Genomic DNA, 24,014 nt, shown 5'->3' with positions numbered 1-24,014 from the left:
TTAGAGAAGGCATAATCTCCATCAGGAAGGGATACAAACCTTTTCACACACCTGCATTTATCAGGGGTTAAGGACAAAAGAGGGGAGAGGGATAATTCCTTAAAGATGCTCAATACAGAGTTTTTACATGTAATTCTCCGTACACCAATGTTCGCTCACACCCGCTCAGGTCCTCTTGTTTCCAGGGTTTTTTCAGAACAGGAGAATTCTTAACTTCATTTATCACCTACCTTCATTAACTAACCACCCAAAAGCACAGACAAAAAAAAAAAATCTAAGAAAAATTAAAAAATTAATTTTAAAAAAATTATCCAGACTTGAAGAGAAGCAATCTCAAAATTCAAACTTTTTCATCAAAACTACCAGAAACATACAGACACAAATGCCTTTGATATTATTTTTTATACTTGGTCAATAAAAATTAAAAAAAAGGAAAGTTATTGTAACATAATGGAACATGGTTTGAGTGCTACACAGTTATTAATATTGTAAACATTAAATCTTTAGAATTTATTGAATCTTAAATATGGTGCACTTTAGCGAAGTGTGAGAAAGGGACAAGTACAATAGACTACAAGGTCTTTTACTTCTATTACCTTTTAACCTAGTGTTAAAAACAATTTAAAAATAATAATAATAATAATGTGAATTTACAAACTTTGAGAAGATTTTTTTGAGAAGACTTCTTTTTCAAAAGACTTCATTTTGTCAAAATAATTCACTCTGGAGTCTAGAAACTAAATGACATCATCAATCAAGACAAGTTCATGATTCATTGACCTGCTCTCATGGTTTATATTTTGAGGAGGGTGGCGTGATGTCCTGCTAGTCTGCAAGTACAGACCTAGTTTTGAATTGTAAACATATTCCATTGTGTCTTGATAAAGCCCATATTTTACTAACTCCTTTACAAGTCAATACAGTTCAGTATACAATTATTATTTGCTCTTATTTTATGTCTGATAGCCAGTATGGCATATTTAGGCGAGATCATCTTCTTTGATAGTCAACCTGTTTTATATAATTTGGCATACAGGACTAATCCAGTAGTCTATAGTCCATGGACTCCAGACCCTCAATACCTTTAGGCAAGCCAATGAAACAGAAAAATTACAATGAGTGAAGCTTTGTATAAAAGCACAAAGACCTACATGTAGGGAGAGAATGAACTCAACCCTGGATTGATTCATATAATTGTGGTGACAATGCAACATTGAAAGGTGTACAGGCATGGCATGGATCCAGCTATTGAGAGGACACTTGCATCATATGGGAGGGGGGAGGGGCAATTTTACTTGATGGATTAAAAACAACATTCACAGGCCATCAAAAGGGCATAGTTTGGAAGGACGTACAATGTACTTGATTTTTCATGTGTCCCTGCCCTCTTTCTTTCTCTATTTTCCCCTCTCTCTCTCTCTCTCTAATTTTTCTTTCTTTCATACCATTTCATTGGAGGGGCATTTGCTGCCCCCCCCCCCATCCCCCTCTTGTACGTAACTATGCCAGTGTCTGTACTCACCTCAGGTCTCCATCCAATGCCTGAATGACTGCTGCAAAGCTCCTACTCGTCTGGTTCAGATACACGTAACATTTCCTAGCAGTCGGTGACATCTCGTCCTGTAAAACATGGAAATCCTCATTAAATATGTTCAGCTTTGGCTCTTTCTTTAATAATTTGTAAGAGACAAAATTGTTCTAAAAGGCTATATTGATAATATTCAGAAAGGAATACAGCAAATATAAGGCTATAGGGTTATACATAATATTATATATATACATGTAATATACCCCCCCCCCCCCCCCCCCCCCCCCCCCACAATTTTCTATCTCTTTCTCCCTCTTTCAAATCATTTCTCATTTATTTCTCATAGCTTACAATGATATGATATCTCACTCACTCACTTTATAAAAGGATAACTATAAATACAAAAAAGGTTATTGCGATTCATTGGACTCCATGAACGTGTAATTAATCTTTTAGATTGCCAGAACAAATACAGACTTTATTGTTCATGCAGGAATTTCTTGCATGGAGGGCTGGTTTTATCTAGAAATAATGACAAAGTAAACAAAGTTGAAGTATTTATTATCAGCTAAGGAGTCCATGGCCTCCTAATTGACTTGTCTGAGGGTGACCAGAAATCAGAAATGTCATTTCTGTTGAAGGGAACTCAGGCAAAAAATGGAGAAGAAGAAAAAGAATATCATTAACACAAGGTGACTTATGCATGGATATTTTTTTTTAATAAGCAATGGAAAAAAAATCCTGCACAAAAGCACAGGGTATTGAAAAATAGAAAAATCAATGCTAATAAGTTACAAGTATCACACTAAAGGGAGAGTTTTCCTTGTTTATTAAATGAAAACTTACATGTATAATTTATCTTTCTGCTTTTCTCAAAATATTTGTCTTTATCATTCTATCATGACCAAGAGATATCCAGTCTAAAAACACAGTTTGTGTTTGCTCCTCCTTAATAGCGATTATCATTTGATGAAAAAAAACTATTTACTAAAAACAAATTTGTGTGGCAAGCTTGAGCGGAACATCGGTCATGTACCTTTGGAACACTTTGACGTTTGAGGAGAGAAGCAATAACTGATAGTGTTTGGCCTGCTTCAAAGGTACCGAAGTGGATAATCATAAAACATGTAGTACAAGAATGCAAGATTTGAAGTATTTGTTTTTTTATAAAGTGGGGTGACATTATTGTCGTTCGATAAATCCCCTCATGTCAACTTCCCTAGCTGTAAAGTGAGCTGACAAATTCAGAACTAGACAACTACCGACTGGCAATTAAAAAATGCTGATGTAAGGATTGTAAGGTCAATAGCACTTTCGTGACCATTTAATTAGGAATCATAAATGCCTGGTGACATGCAGAGCTACAGATTTATGATGTCATTTTAAAGTAGGATAACTTTTATTCTTGCATACATTTGTCACTTCTTACCCATATGATTCTGAGCATTGCCGTTCAGTACAACCAAACATATATTGGCAGGAACAATGATCTCCCATAAATTCTGAACTATAACTAGCCAAAAACTAACAGAGTTAGGCCCAGCTCAAAGTTTTATAGAATTGTATTCTAGTTATGTTCAAAAATATAAAAGAACCCCAGGAAAATAGTATTGGATGATTATGTTCAAATAGATAGTTATCATTTATTTTGTTTGCTTGTTGATCTTCTTTTTTTTTTGTGGGGGGGGGGGGGGGTTCTTGTGTTGTTATTTTTGGTGTTTTTTTTCTAGCAGGGGGTTTCTAACCAATTTTTGTTTTTGTTTTTTGTTTTCTTACCAGTTTTTGTTTGGGAATGATGTGCTGACCTCCTCCAAGCTTGAACTTTAGAAGAGCCATGACCTCGTCTGGATGACCTATTGACTTCAAAAACTCCATGATTGGGCAAATTCTGTTGAGACCTGCATCAAAAGAAAATTGTCTACATGTAGATCTACACTTTAAAATTATAAAGCACTTCTAGTTCTACATTAGTTTATGAGATGGATTACTCAATCGGAGGACTCTTTTGTGCTCTTTAACAGAGCCTTCAAATTGAGAAATTCATGTCATTTAGCAGTAGCAGAACATGCCCTTAATACTGGACACAACATTAGATGGGATGATCATGATGCCCATATTATTGACTTGAAACACACTTTTGGTCAAGAAAGGTGAAATAATCTGATAAAATGGATCTTGCATTAAATAGGGACTCTGGCTAATTCATTGTCACCTACATGTATCTTCGCTGCAGTGATCTTGAGGCAGGAGACAACAAGCAACTGTGTGGATAGTCACTCGGCATGAGAAATTCCAAAGGAGTGGACGAAACCTAGCCTACTAGATTTCAATGTTGGTAGAAGCTCAAACTACATTTTATAATTACCCCAACCAATGTTATTTTTCTGTATGATCTCATACACATATTTCTTTTTTTCTACAAGGAGAACAACATGACACTTCAGTCTCTGATATCAACAGTTGTTTCCCTGAGACTACGTCTGGTTCCACTGACCGTCTCTATAAGGTTGACAAATGTTAGTTTTATTAAGGAATTCCCCGTACCAGACAGCTATTTCTGTCTACATGATACTACATTTAACATGTTTCTTTCCTATTTCCCTTTTCCAACCAAAACTGTACAGGAAAGCAGAACATTGGAGAAACATTGGCAATAGTTCAAACAAAGTGTACTAGGGTCTACATGTAATCACCTACAAAATACAGTTTGTGTACAGATAGAATGTGTGAACTCAACCTTTAAAAAAATTACATTTAAACAATTACATTTTTAACATAATTATTTGATCTTTATAAGTACGATATGCAATTGTATCATAATTTTGCAGCGGTTTACCATGAAACCTGTGAGAAAGTGAATATTATAAAATAATGTCTTCATTTTTAGGAAAAATACTCCAAAAAAGATAAGAAAATTGACACGAAAGGGATAAGAAATATAACGACTTTATATCATGACCATTATTTGAACAATTGATGAAGATTAAGTTGATTTTTTAGTACCGGTATGACGAGTACCAGCATAGACATAGACATAGCCTTAGGCTTAGGAGGGTATCTCCACGCCAGAGTTACGGGTCAAAAAAAGGATACGAAAGTATAGACCTAGACCGAAAGCTTCAGTCTCTATAATCGTCGGTTGTTCCACTGAGACTACGTCTGGCTCCACTAGACCTCCGGTTATAGAGACAGAACGATCGCCTATGCCAGCCTGTGTTGAACTTATTCCGCTAGATTTTAGCCGCTAGGCCCCTCCCACAAACTTGCCACGGCCGTATTGTTATGCCCCCAAAATCCCCCAAAATGTCATTTTACCTCGTTCATTTCCAATTTTAAATTAGGCCTAGGCTATAATACATCGGTTCCACTTACTAACTTGATTGGTATTATCCGTTTAATGGTCCCTTTTAAGGAAATTATCGGTCAAAATCGACATCCATGTTGAAAATCTTGCAAGCCGTGTTAAACTCTCGCTGCCGTCAATCTCATCCCTTCTAGTCTACGCCGAAGGCAAAATGATTATGAAGGAAAAACTGTGATAACGCCATTACGAACGTGTAGATGGCGCACAGTTTTTGCCTCCGAATATAGTGCATTTTGATACCAAATGGCATAGGCAGTCGTTCAGTCTCTATAACCGGAGGTCTAGTGGAGCCAGACGTAGTCTCAGTGGAACAACCGACGATTATAGAGACTGAAGCTTTCGGTCTAGTCTAGACCTAGATCTAGACCGAATTTTCCGTCTCTTTCGTTCGTTAGCCTCTTATTGGGGTAGGGTCGGCTCTCTCTTTAGAGACGGAAGCCGTTTATACACATGTCCTTGCTAACGCCACGGCCAGTTCTGGTCGTAGCGTTTTGCCCCCAAAATCCCCCAAAATGTCATTTTACCTCGAGCATGTTATATTGTAAATTAGGCCTAGGCTATAATAAATCAGTTCCACTTACCAACTTGACTGAAATAATCAGTTTAATAGTCCCTTTTTAGGAAATTATGGGTCAAAATCGGAATCCATGTTATTTTCAACATGGATTCCGATTTTGACCCATAATTTCCTAAAAAGGGACTATTAAACTGATTATTTCAGTCAAGTTGGTAAGTGGAACTGATTTATTATAGCCTAGAGTCTAGGCCTAATTTACAATATAACATGCTCGAGGTAAAATGACATTTTGGGGGATTTTGGGGGCAAAACGCTACGACCAGAACTGGCCGTGGCGTTAGCAAGGACATGTGTATAAACGGCTTCCGTCTCTAAAGAGAGAGCCGACCCTACCCCAATAAGAGGCTAACGAACGAAAGAGACGGAAAATTCGGTCTAGACCTAGATCTAGATCTAGCGCCAAACAAATTAATGTATTTTTGTGCATTTCATATAAAACACTGATTGTTCACAGTAACAGTGTATTATCATAAACAGAATAAGCGAGCATGAAAGTACCCACAATTAAAACTGCCCAAATTTATTGTGTTATCAATTTTGAGCTGAACCACAACACAGGCATGGCATGGCAGGCGCAGAGACCGAGAGAGCCGGAGCTCGCCTGAGCTTCGGCGGTCCCCAGTCCAAGGACTTGCTGTTCATGCGGCTTACTCATGCACGCATCACACAGACTCTTCATTCAACATCGCAAAATCAGATGGCCAACTACGACACTCTCATTTCATAATAAGTCACGAACATTCATCAAATTATTAAGCCTACTCTACTTCACATAGAAATACATCAAATGAGGTGATAAATCTCCGAGAATTACCTTCAAATCGTCAAATTGTATCACAATTGTAAATGCACCAGTATTCGGCTAGCAGAAGTCGCACCGGTAATCCTGTGCTCTGATTGGCTGAAAGGCCATGGTCTGATATGGCCTGACCAGGGTTTCTGTTGATTGTAGTATAGGAAACATGTGCCTGGCGTATTGAGATAATAAAATGTTGCAATTATCAATCTAGCAACGCTTTAAAATGATATTTTCATTGGGTAACCTAAAGTAACATGTTTTAATTACAAAGAAACTATAGTATTCAAATAGAACTGTTGTTATCCTGTCATTATCCCAGTATAGCTTGGAAAAGCTGCTTCTGGGATTTACCTCATCAAATTTCTGTAGGTCATTTTCACATAATGTATTCACGATAGCAGACGACAAAAGCCCTCTATTGACAGGCATAATCGCTTTTTTACTTTTTAAATAAAGTGGATTTGGGGGCATAAAGGTGTGGTCAAGCTGAAATACTAAAGCTCTGAAGTTTTTGAAGACGTAACTAAATTATGATTTAAATGAGAAGCAATGTGGACAAATAATCTAACGATTCTTTTTTTCTTCTTGTGTATCTCATTCAAATAATTGGTGCGCCGTATAGACTATTATAGTCAATAGTAAAGTGCCATAAATATTTTTTTTTAATCAACCAATTTGATTGTGAGACGAGACCATATATTATCGGAGGCGAATGCTGAGAGCTACACATAGTGTTGGACGCTGAATGGTGTTGTTCTGATATGCGAGGGCGGCTCCCCCAACACTTTTTTCAAGTTCCACAATAAAGCCTCTTTTTACATGGGGAGGGGGCACTTTCACCTCTGATTTTGACACGTGCCCCTTTTCCTTCGACAAGCTCCCACTTTCATTTGCAATAAGTGTTCATTTTCCATTCTAATAAGTGTCCTTTTCAATCTCTAGTAAGTGCCCCTTTTCAGGTACGAGAAGCGCCCCTTCACCCCTGATAATTGCCCTATTCAAATCTGAGAAGTGCCCTTTTTTCTTTGTAAGAAGTGCCCATTCCCCTTTAATAACTACCCCCTTTTAACTCGGGTAAACGCCCATTTTTTCCACATGTGCCCTTTTCCCTTTCTAATAAGTTTCCCTTTACTTATGATAAGTGCCCTCATTTGAATAAAAGAGCCCCTTCCCCTTTTCATAAATGTCGCTTTTCATCTCTTTTCAGGTACGAGAAGTTACTCCTTTTCACTTCAGAAAAGTGCCCCCTTCACCGCCGATAATTGCCCCTTTTCAAATCTGAGAGATGCTTATTTTCACCTCTTAAAAAGTGCCCCCCCCCTTTCACGTTCCCTATTTCCTTTCTTATAAATGCTCTTTATCCTTCTTATAAGTGCCCCTTCCCTTTCTCATAATTACCCCCTTTTCATCTCTGATAAGTGCTCCCATTATTTTAACATGTGCCTCTTTTTCTTCTCAATAAGAGCCATTCCCCCTTCTCATAAAAGCCCCCCAAGTTCACCTCCGATAAATGACCCAATGAAAACTCCTTTTCAAATGCACAATTTTTATTTTATCATAAGTGCCCTTTTCATATCTGGTCAGTTTTTTGTTAGTACTCTCCCCCCCCCCCCCCCACCCCCACTTCAGCAGTCGCTCAGCCGCCCCTGTATTAGGTGGGCATTGGTTGTGTGCGCTTTAAGAAAATATAAAAACAAATTATTGTAGTCTTCGCCAAAGAGGGTGAAAGGGCACTTATTTATTTAAAAATTGACCCTTTTAAAGAGAAGGAAAAAGGGGCACTGAAAATGGGCATTTTTCATGGGTAAAAAGAGGCACTGTTGGGGTGTATGCAGGCAACAGCGGGGGTACTGTGCTCAGCCGCCCCTGGTACATGATAGTAATAAAGCCCATGGGTCGGACTAACCACTTACGCGAACATCCAACCCCTCATCTCATTATTAAAAAGTTTTTCTTTTTCTTTTTCTGTGGGTCAAAAAGACAACAGTTCAAAACCTTTAAGCCTCCATCCTTTTCGATTCGATGGCCTCTTTGAAACTGCATAAATGATATGCTGTCGATTTTTATTTCTTAATTTGTCCTTTTACCTGAAGTCATTGGCTTAATACAAATGATCCCCTTCATCTACTACATGCATGTAGGTTTTAGTTTATAATTGTGATAAATATTAAACTTGATAATAAGAGGAGGAAGAAGTAGTAGGAAGAACAAGAAGGAGGAACAAGAAGCAGAAGGAAAAAAAGAAGGAAATATTAAAAATAATGGGAATAGTATGCCTAATTAGGATTATAATGAGAGGTCATAAGGAGTAATGGCAAGCTGTCAGGCCTGTATGCTGCGATATTAATCATCTTATAGACTATATAGTTCACCTACTACGAGGCGTTGCAAAAAAGTTGCGATTGATTGCAACTTATATTTGCAATAGATTGCAACTCAACTTTCTTGCAATGCCCCACTAGTCTCCTAAATTTCCTAGGATTTTGTTAGGATTAAAGGTTTAACGATTAAAGTTTTTTTTTTTTAATCTAGCTTTTATTTCCCCCCCCCCCCCAAATCCCTCTCTCTCTTTCTCTCTCTCTTACTAATGGAGCGTTGCAAGAAAGTTGAGTTGCAATCAATTGAAAATTTGAAATTAATCGAAAGACTAACGCTTGATTTTGGGGATTTGCAATCAATTGCAACGTTCATGCAACACCCCTGTTCAACAGAAACTTGGAAAGAAACAGACAACACTGATGGTATCCGATTTGATTTTGTTTTATTTCTGCATTTTCAAAATACAATAACTGAAAAACAAAGAACAATAAACGTAAGGTATAATACAAAATATACAAACAATAATAACTTCATATCAAAATATTTTTTTAACATATATACATATAATAACGATACTTAATATTTCTACAACATATTATTATAAATTTAAAGTATTATCCGAACTAGCTGTGGAAAAAGTGCAGGAGACCATAATCTTAAGCGATGCTTTGACTAATGGATAAGTTTTTTTTCCATTAACTGTCCTTGAGTCTGAGGTGCTTGTGAGACGAACTGGAACGAAACAAGATATTTTTTTTAGTGGTTGAATTACCAAAAGTGTGATGTTGTTTTTCTACAGCAGACATTTTGGTCATCTGGAGTCAACTATAGTCTCTAAATGGAATGGTAAATGTGTATTTAATCATGGATCAAAACACGCAAAGGGTGTTGCAATTTTACTAAGTAAAAATATTAAATTTAAGTTATTAGACACATATTCTAAAATACTGGAAGAGCAATCGCTATGACAAAAGCAAATCTTTTGTAGGGCTCCTACCAAACAGACAGAAAAGGATTTTTATTTCAAAGGTCTACTAGATTGGCTTTTAAATTTAAAGGGCAAAATTATCAAGTAATTGCTGGAGGAGATTGAAACTGTATTTTTTTTTTAATTGATGCTCTACTAGGATGGCGGCCTCATAAGAAATATCTTAAGGCGAAATATAAAATGAAAATAAGTCTAAACGATCTTTGTGTATGAGTTTGTGAGTGTGTTGTGCGAGTGTTAATTGTGTGAGTTTGTGAGTGTGTTGTGCGAGTGTTAATTGTGTGAGTTTGTGATTGTGTTGTGCGAGTGTTAATTGTGTGAGTTTGTGAGTGTGTTGTGCGAGTTTGTTGTGCGAGTGTTAATGTGGTGAGTTTGTGAGTGTGTTGTGCAAGTGTTAATTGTGTGAGTTTGTGAGTGTGTTGTGCGAGTGTTAATTGTGTGAGTTTGTGAGTGTGTTGTGCGAGTGTTAATTGTGTGCGTGTGTGGGTGTGTAAGCGTGTGCGTATGTGTGTGTTGCGAAAGGTGGATGTGAGTGAACGTAGCTCTCTGTTGTATGGTGGAGTGGAAACAAATGTAGCCTTTTCAACAAAGAATATGAAATATGCGAAAAAGAGTTGCAACAAGACCAAAATTCAAGGTCAAAATCTCCACCCAAGAGTCTCATGAAAGATCAAGTAGATCTCCTTCGTTCTCATGGCGTATTGTGTGAAGCATTAGTTTCAAATATGACACCAGAAGGTATGAAAAGTAAGAGAAAAATTGCTCTTTCATTCACTCGTCATACCCATTGTACTGAAATGGTGCCCTGAAAAGATGTAAATATTGTCATCCATTAATTCAAATCTTACAAAGATTGTGTAATTATTTAACCTTTAATTCACATACCGGTAGATGTAAGATCTGGACACATCACCATTCTTTTTGCATCGCCTGAAGCTGTGGAGGTTATGGTAAACGAGAAGTACTTCGAGCGGCTGAAGGGGCAATTCTGCTTGCTAGCTTTTGAAGAAGCACATATGCATTTCAGTGAAAGAATAAATAAGGATACCCGGCAATTTGCAAATAATAATCACATCTACTGGCGTACTGTAGGGAGGAGTGGGGGGGGGGGGGGAGCTGCCCTGAAAAAAATGCAAGAAAGGTCTGCATTTCCTCAATATTATCAAAACATTTCCTTGAGTTTTTAGGCGATTGAACTTTTTTTTATTCTAAAATTCCTCAGTTTTCCTGAAGCTTTTTCTTCTTGCTTGTCAGCAGTTGAACCTCCTTAAAAATGATAGCACACCGCCCCTAAAAAAAAGGATTGGTTCATTACACCACTGATTAGATAAGATAGAATTTCCTGTATGCATACGGTTCAAGGACAATTAACCCTTACCTAAACAACCAGCTACTAGGGAGGACAATTAATTGACTTCCGGCTGAGTTATTGGAAGGTAGCAGAATAGTGAGTCTTGTAGAAGACATTCCCACATTGGCACTGACTGCGACCGCCACACGGGACATCTATCATGACATATGCTCAGTTGTTGCAATGAGTGACGACAACACACATTTGGTGGCAAGAATTCCTGACCGGTTGGTATATTTCTAGTTTCTACGAGTATGTTTAGGGTGAGACACGGAAAGTCACACACCTACACACACTCACTACGTAGGCATACCAAAACTTCATGAAACAACAATATGTTGACTGATAAACTCTTTTGATGAACTTCATTATTTTCTCTAAATAATATACGAGTTTTAACATCTGAACATATCTGTTCTCACACTGTTAAGGCACTGCGTTTTATATCAGAAGAAAATTCAATATTCTAAATTACCTCCATACTATTCTGATCGAAGAGTAAATGTAGTTAAGAGGCAAGTTATTAAAAACACCTATAAATATAAAAATAACATGATGCAAAGGGAACTCACTGGAAACACAAGAGATCAACTTCCTATTCAGTTATTAGAAGTGATGTCATTGTAAAACTATGTTAAGTTCATTAAGTTTGTTATTAGACATCAGTGTCACTTTTTAATTACCGGTAAATGATTTATAATGCTTTGTTATTTTGAAGAAGATTTGGATGTTAATAAATTCCTCTGAATCATGAGAAGAAAACAAAAATGATTTTCCTTATATCTATGTTGCATAAATTAATGATATGCATTTATTCTCTTAATCCTGCGTGCTATAAAACAAGTTTTACTTTTTCCTTCTAAGTTAAACTGGACATGTCTGGTCTCAACATCCCAGACAGAATTACTGTTAGCCTGAAAAATCAAATCTTTACAAGATCAATTATTACATTTCCATACCTGTATAAACATGGAATGCTACAAGAAATAAATAATGTTCTCATTTCCTTTTGCAGACCCAACATATATCTCCACAATCAACAGACTTCCCAAGGTCCCTCAAAATCCTTAGGCTGGCTAATCAACAACATCAAGACTACTGGACGTAAATCAAAATAATCAGTTCATTGCTCTGAAAGTTACATACATGACCAAAGTTTGGCAGGAATCCATCAGTCGGTTCTTGAGATATCGCGATCACGAAAACGGGACGCATGGACAGACAACCCGAAAACATAATGCTTCTGGCTACTTCGCAACAGAGGCATAAAAAGAAATAGTGTGCACTGTCAATATGAGGCAATGTAAACATTTCTATATGTGGCTGATGTCAGAACTTGGCAGCCATGCGTATGCGGATGAAGTAAAAAGGACAAACAGAATGGTGGACACGATCCACAGCAAGATAGAGGAAGAAGATGTGAAAAGAATAAGAATGGAATTCCCCAAAGGTACCATCAGAGAAGTGGTGGCAACAGTGGCCTTTGGCCTAGACATTCAGGTCACAAGATGTTGATGATGTCGTGAACTGGGGAGTGGAATAAATGGGCAGATGCACTTGTGACGGCCATCAAGGTTACTCACTGATGTATGCATATCCTAGATCTATTAATGACTGTACCTGCGAGACAGTAAAAAGGATCCTTGCAGAGAGAGGTTGTATCGGAAGCACCATTCTGAAGAATTTCAATCTCCCAGGAATAGAGGACAGGAATCAGGATTTCCCACAACATAACGAGAAGCGTATCATGTGATAGTGCAGGAAATGCCTTTGATGCACTTTCTGCACAAACAGTTGTCCTGGTAAAGGAGGTGGAAATATTGAAGTGACAAATCTTCTCCTATCAACACGTACAAAGATAAGGATAATTCAATGATAACTTAAAGGGGAGAGGATGGTAGGAGGAATGCTTCATAAAGTGTTTCTTGAGATTCTTCTTCTTCAACTGACACATTTGCATGAGCTACGTCCATTCCATGGACGCGTTGTAGCTTGTGATTTTCTATGCACTCAATGAATATATCCGGCTGTGTTAGAGCATGTTTGAATACAAAATCACTAAAGCCAGCATGACTCCTTCCTGGGAGTTGCTCCAAACAGTTATGCTCCAAAAGCAGTTTCGCCAGCTCCAACGTGCCTTCCTGCGTGTTTCGACTTCCATGGTTGGTTTTGGGCAAGTGCACATCAAAGTTACACTTAAAGTCCTTATGAATACCTACCACTCTGCTATAATGCTTCATTGTACTCGGAGTGATGTTTCCACTGCATGACTTGACAGCAACTTTGAATTCTTCTTTGAGATGATCCATTGCCAAGTCCATGGATATGTTGTGACCTCTTCCACCACGCACGTTCACTGTTCGGTTCCATTTCAGTTGATGCGCCACACGCTCCGGTACACCGCCATTCATGTCGGTAAGCAGATGGAAACCTTCAATGAAATATTTCGGGTGCTGCATGTTGTAGAAGTCTACCATGTCAAATCGCCAATGAGAAATGATACGATCACCATCATTTTCTCTGATCGCATCGTATCGCGCCCTTTCTCCCAGCCCCCTAAAGAGCATTGCTCTGGAATACTGGAAGACATGGTCATCGGTAGCGTGGAAGACAAACACTCTTTTTTTCTTCTGTGATGCTTGAGAACACTCTATGGAACAGTAGTACTTATCCTCTGGTACATCTTCTAGTGACATATTCATGCAGGAAAGGTGAAACCAAGATCCACGACGACATGAAGGGTTCTCACAAAACAACATATCATCCTCAATATCGGTGTGACAGATGCAGTATGGATACGCATGGATCTCGCTTTCAGGTTCTTCCATATGCTGGACTGTAATCTCTGGTTTGTCCAAATACTGGAATGCAATCTCCACCACTAACTCAACAACATCTTGAAAATACAGCAATCCTTCATCTCCTTCTGGAAGATCTTTTGGCATCTTGCTTGGATCATCGATCTCAACATGCAAACAGGCGGCGGCAACCACATACGCTTCCGTAGAAAGTTGCAATAAGTCTGTGGCGGAGTTGAAGGCGTGAATCACTTTGTCTGGATTAAATTTCCGATGGCCAAACTTGTTCTTGATGAAGCTGAGTGTTCCAACGTCACCCGAGCTGCGCACATCATACAGCAATTTGTAGGTATCCTGTTGAGGGCAACATAAGTCACAAATGAGGATCAATATAAACAATTATATCCCACATACTAAGAATCTTGCTCTATGACTGGTGAAAAGTAAATCACATGAGGAAAAATAGTTCGCCCATTATTGATGGGAGAAGCAAAAAGTTTGTTACACTGTGTAGATAGTACTACTATCTACACAGTGCAAGCACTTTTATTGAAGACAGAGATACCATCTACAAAGGGCAACGCACTTTCACTGAAGATTATCCAAGCGCGCACTAAAACAGGCATAATTAAGCGCGCATTACCAATGAGCGCAATTTAAAAAAACACATGCGCGCACCTTACCCTCAAGGGGTTGTGTTAAACTTAAACTTTTTTGGTGTGAATTTGGGCCCATGTGTCTTTTATGTAGATGCATACACGACCTTTTCTTTTTGTAATTAAATTGTTTTAGATGTGGAATATAAAGCAAATAATCACCTTTTGGTTTTCAGGCGATGGCAAACTATCACTTCCTTGTCGATCAGAATATATACGCTATCTTTCCTCAGCTTCGCTTCGGAAAGATAGCTACATCCAGCTCGCCTCGGAAGTGATAGTTTGTCCCATCACCTTCACCAACGGTAATTATTTGCTTACTATGTCTGCACTGAACTCCACTATGAACATGACAGACAAAGAAAGCAGACAAAATATGCAGTTCCTCATTCTACCCTCAACAATTCCTATGGTAGACAAAGGAACATCCCTTCACTGCTATTATGTAAAAATGTATAGAACAGGTGAATATGTATGTGACACATGTTCTACAGATTTTTACATAATAGCATGGAAGGGATGTTCCTTTGTGACCTGTGACCTTTGACCTCATGACCCCAAAATCTAATCAATTCATTGGCTCTGCAAGTTACATACATGACCAAAGTTTGGTAGGAATTCATCAATCAGTTCTTGAGATAACGCGATCACAAGCTAATTTTGCATACATAATGAGCCCTGTGACCTTTGACCTCGTGACCCCAAAATCTAATCAGTTCATTGGCTCTGCAAGTTACATACATGACCAAAGTTTGGTAGGAATCCATCTGTCGGTTTGTGAGATAACGCGATCACGAGAACGGGATGTACGTACATACGTACGGACGGACGGACAACCCGAAAACATAATGCCTCCGGCTTCTTCGTAACAGAGGCAAAAAAATGTTGTCTTGTAAAGTTCCATTAATTTCATACAAAATTTTAAAAAAGGTAGAGTGCCAACATACCTCTAAGAGAAGGCCACGTTTGTGCCTTTCTTGGATCGAGGGATGAAGACCCTCCAGGCGGTCGAACGAGTTTGTCGCGTTTCTTCTGGAATTTAGCGCATCACGTGCGCGTTCGCATCTAAGTCCATCTCCATACAGCACTGTGGTGACTGGCTCGCCATCTTGGTAGGGTACAAGGCCGTGATAGCTCTGGAGAATGTCGACCATATCGTAAGTTTTTGCATCGTCTTTCATCAAGACACCTAACGGTACCTATGCAATAAATGTAATAAATGCAAAATGATCAATATGAAATGATGTTGTAATTATGAAAGTGCCTGTTGCCATAGATATTTTGGTGTGGGTCAAATTATGCTAATCATAACTATCTTCACAGAATATCTTGCTATAAATTTAAAAGATATGGATGTAAGCCCCATCTAAAAGCCTCATTTCTAATAAAACCTACCAGTATCTCAATTGGCAATGATTTCACTTCATGTGACCCCTTGCAATTCATTACGGATAATAGTTTACAAATATCCGGACAAATGAGCAGTAACTAGATTCGAAGGAAGACTACACGGAGTGTTGACTACGCTCAGTTGAATTGAACGTCTCTGCCCTGAACAGAATCGGAACACATATATCGCACAATCGTTTTTCAAATCTCTGAAATACCCTTTCTAAATCAATTAGAAATTGATGAAACATTTCATCACTTCTTATTTCGAATCGGATAAATATCTTTAAAGGCAACAAATTGATCTCCAGATGCTGCACTTGTTGATGAGGATCGACCAAACACTTACTATTTTACTCTTCTGCTTGGATTCTTTGAAGTATGGATGTGGTATGTGGTTTTTGACGTGCTCAGCGAATCGTTGAAAGCAAGGCATCAGTCGTGTTAGAATCCTTGAGACTATGACAGTGTACTCTTGTCTGAAATTAAAAAAAATTATACGTTCTGTTTATGAGGTGGACGTCAACGCTACTTCTCATATTAAAGTCACTACATGCAGCGTATTATTTGCTGCCACAATGCTACATTGCATATGAAGTTAAGCAGTCATCGGTATATATGTGAAATGCTTTGAATTGCAAAAAAAAAACAGAATTCAAATTACTTTAAAGGTAATACAAAGTTTTGGTATGGGGTCATGAATTTGGTTCAAATGACCATATTGGAAGCATATGCGATTCTACAATATTCAATGATCGTTGTCGCACTTAAAATCGGGTCTTAAGCGATGAAAATGTAAATAATAAACTTTAATGTTGTATAGCTCCCTCTGAAGGTCAAGATATTTATTTAGCTATAAAACAATGTTTCTTGACTAAAAATCGACCGATTGGCTGTTCCCGTTTGGAAATTATATATCACAACTACATATTCTGAGATTTCCATGGTCGCAGCTACCATTGTATGGCCGTAGGTGCTATTTGAAATTCATCAAAATTTACCGGGAGCACCAGTAAGTTTTGATATTCAATTTTGTGCTTATAATACATCCACAGGGGCATCAAAATATATCAAAATTGTAAAGAATCACTATCCAGCCAATTTTCAAAATTTCCCAAAACTTTGTATTACCTTTAACATACTCAGGGGTGATAGTGAGAGTTTAAAAAAATTGGTATTAGAAATCTGAGCACTCGCGCAAGGCATTTAAGCAAGTCATGACAAAATGGCATTCAACCCCCCCCCCCCCCCCCCCCCCCCATATTTTAAACTGGATTTACAACGATTGCAGGGAACATCCATTTTTTGAGAAAAAAAATCATGATTAATTTTTTTTTTTAAAGAATCAGGGGAAAAATAATAATCAGGAAACTGATTTAAATCTGGAAATGATCAGGCCTGCATACTGTTCATCTCATCTAATAAACTATGATGCATTAAAGTGTAGCTAGCGTGTATGAAAATGAATAGTAAAGATAAGCATAGGTCATACCTAAGGAGGGTCTCATCACTGTCATTTGGTAAGTACACCTGGGGATCTATCCGCAGAATGTCGTTGGCGGTGGGAGGAGTGTCACTCAGAAGGTAGGAGGGCACACGATCAAACGCTGCATATGCCTTCACCATTTTGAGCTCCTTGTTACCCTTGTTGCCCCTATTGTACCTGTCGTGCATCATCTGGCTGGCATTGTCAAATACTAGGGTGTACCCAATTTTGGCAGGCTCCGTTCCATCCGGGGGCGAATCTATAACAGAAAATATAAATTTTGTTACAGATAAATTAAGTTGAGTTCTAGTCATGCGATTGCATTGTGAAAGAAAAGGTGTGGAATGGATCAGAAAACGTTGATCATGTAGCATGTAAGTATTGGTGTGTACTGCAAGGTTCTGGAGTCATCAAAATCATTTAATTTGGCCCAGTCTTGGTAAAGGAACAAGCACTGTACACAGACAGATGTATATATGGGACTACATCAATGGTGTCAGGCCTACTATTACCTTAATTTCCTTATCTTTCTACGCTTATTACTCAGCCAGTATACATTTTCTACCAAAATTGTTTGGCAAATGACATTTATTTGTATTCAGTGTAAGTTTCGTTTTATTCTGTGAGAATTCATTTTCTTTTTTTACCAGAACTCAAGTTTACTTTTAATTGCGTTGAAAGGGTGTAACTCGTCAGCGCCATAAAGAACAAAACAAAACAAAAAGTGCTTACCATCCATTGTCTCATCCAGATTGTCCGGAGATTCGTCAGTTCTGCCCATTGAAGTAGTCTCTTCTGGATTTTCAGGCCCATCCGCTTTGTTGCTGGAAATGGAACTTTCCACTTGGTTTGTTTCAGCTGCATTAGATGGGTCGCTGAATGTTGCCAGCTCTGTCATTGTAAGAATAGCAAGGAAATAATCTTGGGTTATGTACAAATAAATCTTCATTCAGGATTATCAAAAGTTTTAGTGGGGTTTTCATGAACACTATAGGCCTATATATATTTGATCAAGTACAGGGGCAGATCCAGGATTGTCAGAAGGGGGGGGGGGGGACACTCATGTGGAAATTTACTGACAGGCAAAGTATAACACATGCGTTTATGAGCACCTTTCGACGAAAATGGGGGGGGGGGGGTGGCAGGCCGGGAGTTTCCCCTCTAGATCTGCCACTGATAAGTATATAACTCCACTGTTCCCATCAGGAATGGCTCTATACTTAATTATGGTATAGGACTTTGAGATGTGAAAAAAAAATGGAATAATATCTCCAAATACATGCTTATTTTCAACTAATAATTGGATATACCTGAGCTGAGTGAGCTCCCCCGATTCATTCTAACATATTCATATTCATTAGTGAGCCAAAATACTATAGATTTGAATGTTAAGGCTTTTGGGGAGACAAAGGAGTTTCAATTGCGTCGGTTCACATATTTTTCTGACTTGTTTTCAATCGATGAAAGAGACAGAGAGTCATCAATGTAAGCTGCATCCAGCTTTTCTTCATTCAAGACTTCGTAATCATTCTCAGCAGCTAAAATATCTTATTACGACAAAAAGATCACTTTGATTTATTATCACTAAACTATATCACTAAATGACCGTCATTTGGTATTGATGAAAATAAGTATGCTGTAAAAGACATTGAAAGTCAGAACACATTTACTCTCGGGCATTTGTTTTCTTTTGTTTCCTTTTTGTTTTAATTTTCGCTTTACCAGTATGCATACAATTTTTGTATGGGTTCAACCATAATTTCTGGACATAAGATAATAACAATAATCATACTACTACTACTACTACTACTACTACTACTAGTAATCATAACAAGGAATAATTTTCCTCAAATTTTTTGATTAGCATTTTCAGGCGATGGATAAATATTTCAAATGAAATTCTGTACATTTCTATGGAAGAAAACTGCTACACAAAAGATATTTTGTATAGCAGTCATGCAAAAATGCATAGCAAATTGCGATGCGATACCAGGAAAATTATTCCCTGCATAATAATAATAATAATAATAATAACAATAAGGTATGTGATTGACAAAAAGAAACATGCCTGGTTCTTGTGCTGTTATTGGAGCCTCACATGCTTCTAGTTCCTTTTTCTTTTCCAAGATGTCACGATCAGATTCCTTGATCATAGTGTCGATGCAGGTTGCTGTCCTATCCATGAATGTGCACATACCGAGACCATTTAACCTCTGGAATGTCTGTGAAATACAGAAATGGAAGGGGAGGGGGCGTCAAATGTAAAGTTAAACTCTGACCAAGATAAATTATACAAAATTGCAAGTGTTTTTCATTTCATCAACATTCCCTATATACCTAGGTTACAAGAGCTGCTACAAACTTGAACATGTATTGGAGTGGCCCATGCAAGACTATTGACGGTCAATCAAGCATGATCAAGCACGACATCTCGAGCAGCTCAATTTTAGTACGGGTGCTTAAGCATTATTATGTCATCAAATGCACAGTTCAATATTGGTGACAAAAATGAAAAAGAAGGTAAAGCTTAAGTAAAGCTTCTGCCCGAAAATAGGCTAATGGTTGCCCCATTCCTTGACGGGTTTTACCCAGATATTGAGATTTGAAACTCTTGTGCCCCCACTGCTCCCTCCTAGTCCCAGGTCCATGTAGGCCTTGAACAAAAGCAAGTTAAATAAGTCACCTCGCAAAAAGGGATTTGGATTACCAAACAAACAAACCAACAACAACAAAAAAACAAAATACCAGACAATAAATGGAGATGGAGGTACATATAGGCCTAATATATGTGGCTTTCCAAAGTTGATTATTATCATAATGCATTTGCTGTATAACAATTAAGTTCTGCTCATTAATGTTATCTAATAACTTGTGTTTCTTTTTAGTAAGGTCTATAATTACCTCACGTCCACAGTTGGAGAGCCAAAGTTGAATGCCAACGAGCTCTTGCAACAGTCTCATTGTTTTAGGGTTTCCCATAAACGCCAACATCCCGAAGATTGCTCCTACTGCAGGTCTCACATGACGAGCGATTCCACTGCTTCCCCGAGATCGGCGGTCGCTTTTTCCGTTAGCCGTTGCAGCTCCGATTATGGCTGCATGCAGGAAAGGACACTGTTGCCTTGCTTCTGAAAGCGCTTCTTTCCAAGAGAATGACTGAAAGCTTTGGAGTTTTTTTCCTTCAGTAGAGCTCCTCCACACAGACCTCGTCGACGGTTTGCAAATATTCCGGATCTCAGCTCGAGTTGCATCTTGAACAATCTTTTGTACCGCTCTTGTGAAAGCTGCGCTCTTATTTTTGAGAAGTTTAAACGCACGCCCATATTTGCTGCTCCTCACATACTTAGCCGCGAGTTTCTAGAACAGAAGCAACCGGGAAAAAAATACTTTGAATTTGGGAGGCTACTTTTTAAGCTTGCTTGCATGAAAATAACACTCTTTAACTTGTTTTGCATTGAACTCTATACAATTTTTTGGGGCTCTTTTATGACTTTCGGGGGCTAATTTGCCCCGAGCCCCCGTGTATTTTTTTTACTGAAAAGCAATAAGTTAATGGTGACATGTTTTTTGCTTTAAAGGGCCCCTCTAATCAAAACGGGGCTTAAAATTGAAAAAAGATATAGGGTCTGCAGAAGAGTTTTTGAGGAGGATTCCGAATATGACAATGATTTTTCTTAGGTATCATCCATAATTCCGGAATCTAGCTTTAAAATGATTGAGTCAGATCGACCGCTCAGTTTTGGAGCTATATTATAGGACATGACGTCACTGCAGGAGAAAACATTGCAGGTAGCCATGCAGGTACGCATCAAAAGTATACGCAAATAACATTTGTGTCTGGAGAATTCTTTCCCCGGTTTTTTAGATTGTAAGGACACTTTCGCAAATTTACCCCTATTTTACCATAGAATCTATTTCAACTTCAAGGACAAGACTCGGCTCCGAGAATTTCTCTTCCCAGTTTTCTCTTTTCCCTTTCCCTGACCCCTATTTATCAATTTTGAGGACACCTGTGCACCCCTACCCGTATTTTCTATATTTAGTGGAATATTTTGTCCGCGGACATTGCTTGAATTTAACCCCTTTTTCCGTGATTTTTGTAACGGTCATTTGGTCCGGAAGTCACATTGAGTGACCCCAACGGGTAGTAGACTACATTACTCACTCTCACTTGTAGTTGTACTTGTCCCAAGTGGTTGGAGTGGCTTTCGATCTCCTGACATTGACATCGAGTATAACGTGGGGTCTGTGTTTGTATGTCACTTGATCCTGTTGATCTTGAAAACCTAGGCTTCTTCAGAGGGCGTCTTTGGAAGTTATACTTGTACTTGTAGATCGCTCTTGGCCACATGGGGTACGAGCGCAGGAGCTTGCGGATGAGGGTGTCGAAATGGATACTACTCCTCTCAAAGTTGATATGAACTCTCTTAACTCGCGACCTATGTAAGCAGTTGGGGCTGATTTGTCGTACAGTTTGGATAAGGCAACGTCGAAGTCATGCCGTTTAGCTGTTACAGATGACAAAGTTAAACGACATGCCCTACAAATAATAAGTGGGCATGGGCCTTGGCCTAACGAATACGAATGTTCGTCTTTTGAGTTTGAAAGAGGCACGCGCACGCCCCAATTATTTTTGAGGACTTCTGCAATAGATAAGTTTGTGTTTTTAAGCAGTTTCGAAGTCAATCTGTACTTATTATTTGGAACCTGAATTTTATTTGCACAAAGAATGCACGTCCGGGCCATGACTGTATCACGATCTCTTCAAATCGTCAAATTATATAGTATTATCTGGACACCAATTCTGAGAACGTTCTTGTCACCCCTTCGCTGTATAGCCGTACGTACGTACTGGTAGTAGCCGCTCCGAGGCTCTATAGCTAGCTCACTAGTCCGCGCGCTATTTGCAAATCGCGCGCGCTCAGATCAGAGATAGAGAGAGAGAGAAAGAGAGAGAGAGAGAGAGAGAGAGAGAGAGATCTATATAAGAACACTAGAGGGCGTACTCGCTCAGAACAGGTCGCCCGCCATCAAATTTGCGCTGTGCACGGCTGTGCACGATATCCAGGGCTAGGGTTATCCAAGTTGAGTTTCGGTGTTTTTTCTCCTTCTAGCTGGTTTTGAGAGATATCACAGGCGCGGATCAGGGTGGGGGGGGGGGGGGAGGGTCGAGGGGGCCTTGGCCCCCGGGCCCCCCTCGCCAAAAGAGAGAGAGAGAGAAAGAGAGAAAATTAGAACGAAAGGGAACGAGGAGAGAATGAGAGGGAAATCATAAAGAAGAGGAAGAAGAAAAGAAAACGGGGAAAGAAGGAGATCGGGGGGGGGGGGGGGGGGCGAAGGGACCTTGCTTCCCAGGCTGTTGCCTTACCCCCCCCCCCCCCCCCCGTAGTAAAACAAAGAGAGATGGAAGGAAATGTAAATAAACAAAAATAGCCAAGTGACTCGCCATGAAAGAGGAAGATGAATGAAAGTACTATATTATAGGGGATAGGGGGGCAAAAGGCCATTGCCTCCCCGCCCACCCCCCCCCCCCTCCCCACAAAAAAAAGGAAAAGGAAGGAAAATGGAAAGAGGAGAGCTAAAAGAGAACAAAAAAAAGGAAGAAGAAAAGAAGAGAAGAGAGTCAGTTGCGTTAACCCCGATGCCTTGAGCCATAATGCATGGCCGTATAGAAAAAAATTATGTTGGGGACCGGGGGGAAATTCAATGAATAATTGATAATTTATTGCATTTTCTTTTTTTTCATTTTTTATTTGTGGGAACTGCCCCCTACCCTAGCCCCCGCTGCGTACAGTCATGGTTCAGTGGTAAAGCAATGACCTCGTAACTGTGAGGCCCCATAGGATCCGCCACTGACCCCACTGTCCACTGACCACACTCGTATACGCTTCTCTCACTTGCAACATTTTGAATTTCTGGGCAACGAGATGCCCGATAATATCCTCTCATTTGTAGGCCTATAAAATTATCGAGGTGACCGAATATACAATTTCTATGTCCATGGAAATTCGGGGGCAAGGTGCCCGCATACAGTATTATAATTATATCTAATGTAAAAAATTTCCATGTTAACAACTTTTTTTGTTGCTCACTCGCTCTTAAAGACAATCTTGAGTGTTTTGACGAGTGCCAGAGTTATGCAAAATTAATCTTCTGTGATAAATTGGGGTGAAGTAAATCTCCCGTGACTTTAAAAAGTTGAAAAACGCTGCCAGCAAAGACGGACCAGTGTCTCAAAATTATTAAAATCCGAGAAAAGTGTTTAAAATCTTTGTATCTTTCATCAAACCGCAACATTCTATCCACGGTGAACCACTGCCCACATTCACCTAAGGCATATAGACAAGTTTTCTCTATAAGATGAGAATTGATCTCCGATGAGGCTTTAACAAAGTCCTTTCAATTTTCTGTCCCCACCCTCACCATCAGTTTGAAAAACGCCGAGATAACGCTATGCACGTGTTTAAAGTATACGGTAAAATTGGTTCCGGTGTGACCGCGCCGTTTGTCCTACCAGTTTCGTTTGTCCGTCGGACATAATATGCGGGTTTTCTGCTCGCACGGATCGTCCGAGGGACGATCCGTGCGGTTTGCTATCCGCGCAGTCTGTCCCCCCATTGTTTTACGTGTATTGATAAAAGGAAGAAACTCGGCAAATCAATGTATTTAGACTCATTGTAAATCATGTGGTTGGCATTTTTTCTAGAAATTACATAATAATAACTCTCTACAATTTTTTAAAGCAAATGGACCAGTCCT

General features: G+C 38.9%; 1 protein-coding gene across 3 annotated transcripts in view; it reads right to left on the bottom strand.

The window, feature by feature from the left end:
• Positions 1-22,107, bottom strand: part of LOC586013 (squalene synthase) — a 28,685-nt gene extending 6,578 nt beyond the window's left edge. The window contains exons 1-8 of one of the 3 annotated variants that reach the window (XM_003729529.3): positions 21,421-22,107; positions 20,157-20,612; positions 19,324-19,477; positions 17,988-18,146; positions 17,262-17,514; positions 16,119-16,248; positions 15,328-15,579; positions 11,275-14,078 (exon numbers count right to left, since the gene is read on the bottom strand). In XM_003729529.3, the coding sequence (XP_003729577.2) occupies positions 12,807-14,078; positions 15,328-15,579; positions 16,119-16,248; positions 17,262-17,514; positions 17,988-18,146; positions 19,324-19,477; positions 20,157-20,612; positions 21,421-21,606 (2,862 nt within the window). In that variant the 5' untranslated portion in view covers positions 21,607-22,107 and the 3' untranslated portion in view covers positions 11,275-12,806. Of the gene's footprint in view, positions 1-1,522; positions 1,621-3,304; positions 3,427-6,283; positions 6,433-11,274; positions 14,079-15,327; positions 15,580-16,118; positions 16,249-17,261; positions 17,515-17,987; positions 18,147-19,323; positions 19,478-20,156; positions 20,613-21,420 lie in introns of those variants that run through there. The other 2 variants (XM_030973711.1, XM_011667070.2) reach the window with 2 other exon arrangements.
• Between the last annotated feature and the right edge of the window lie 1,907 nt (positions 22,108-24,014).

This window comes from Strongylocentrotus purpuratus, unplaced genomic scaffold, assembly GCF_000002235.5.
Source record: "Strongylocentrotus purpuratus isolate Spur 01 unplaced genomic scaffold, Spur_5.0 spur5_scaffold_7, whole genome shotgun sequence".
NCBI lineage: Eukaryota > Metazoa > Echinodermata > Echinoidea > Camarodonta > Strongylocentrotidae > Strongylocentrotus > Strongylocentrotus purpuratus.
Note: the sequence above shows the minus strand (reverse complement) of the source record. Positions and strands in the feature narration are given on the sequence as shown.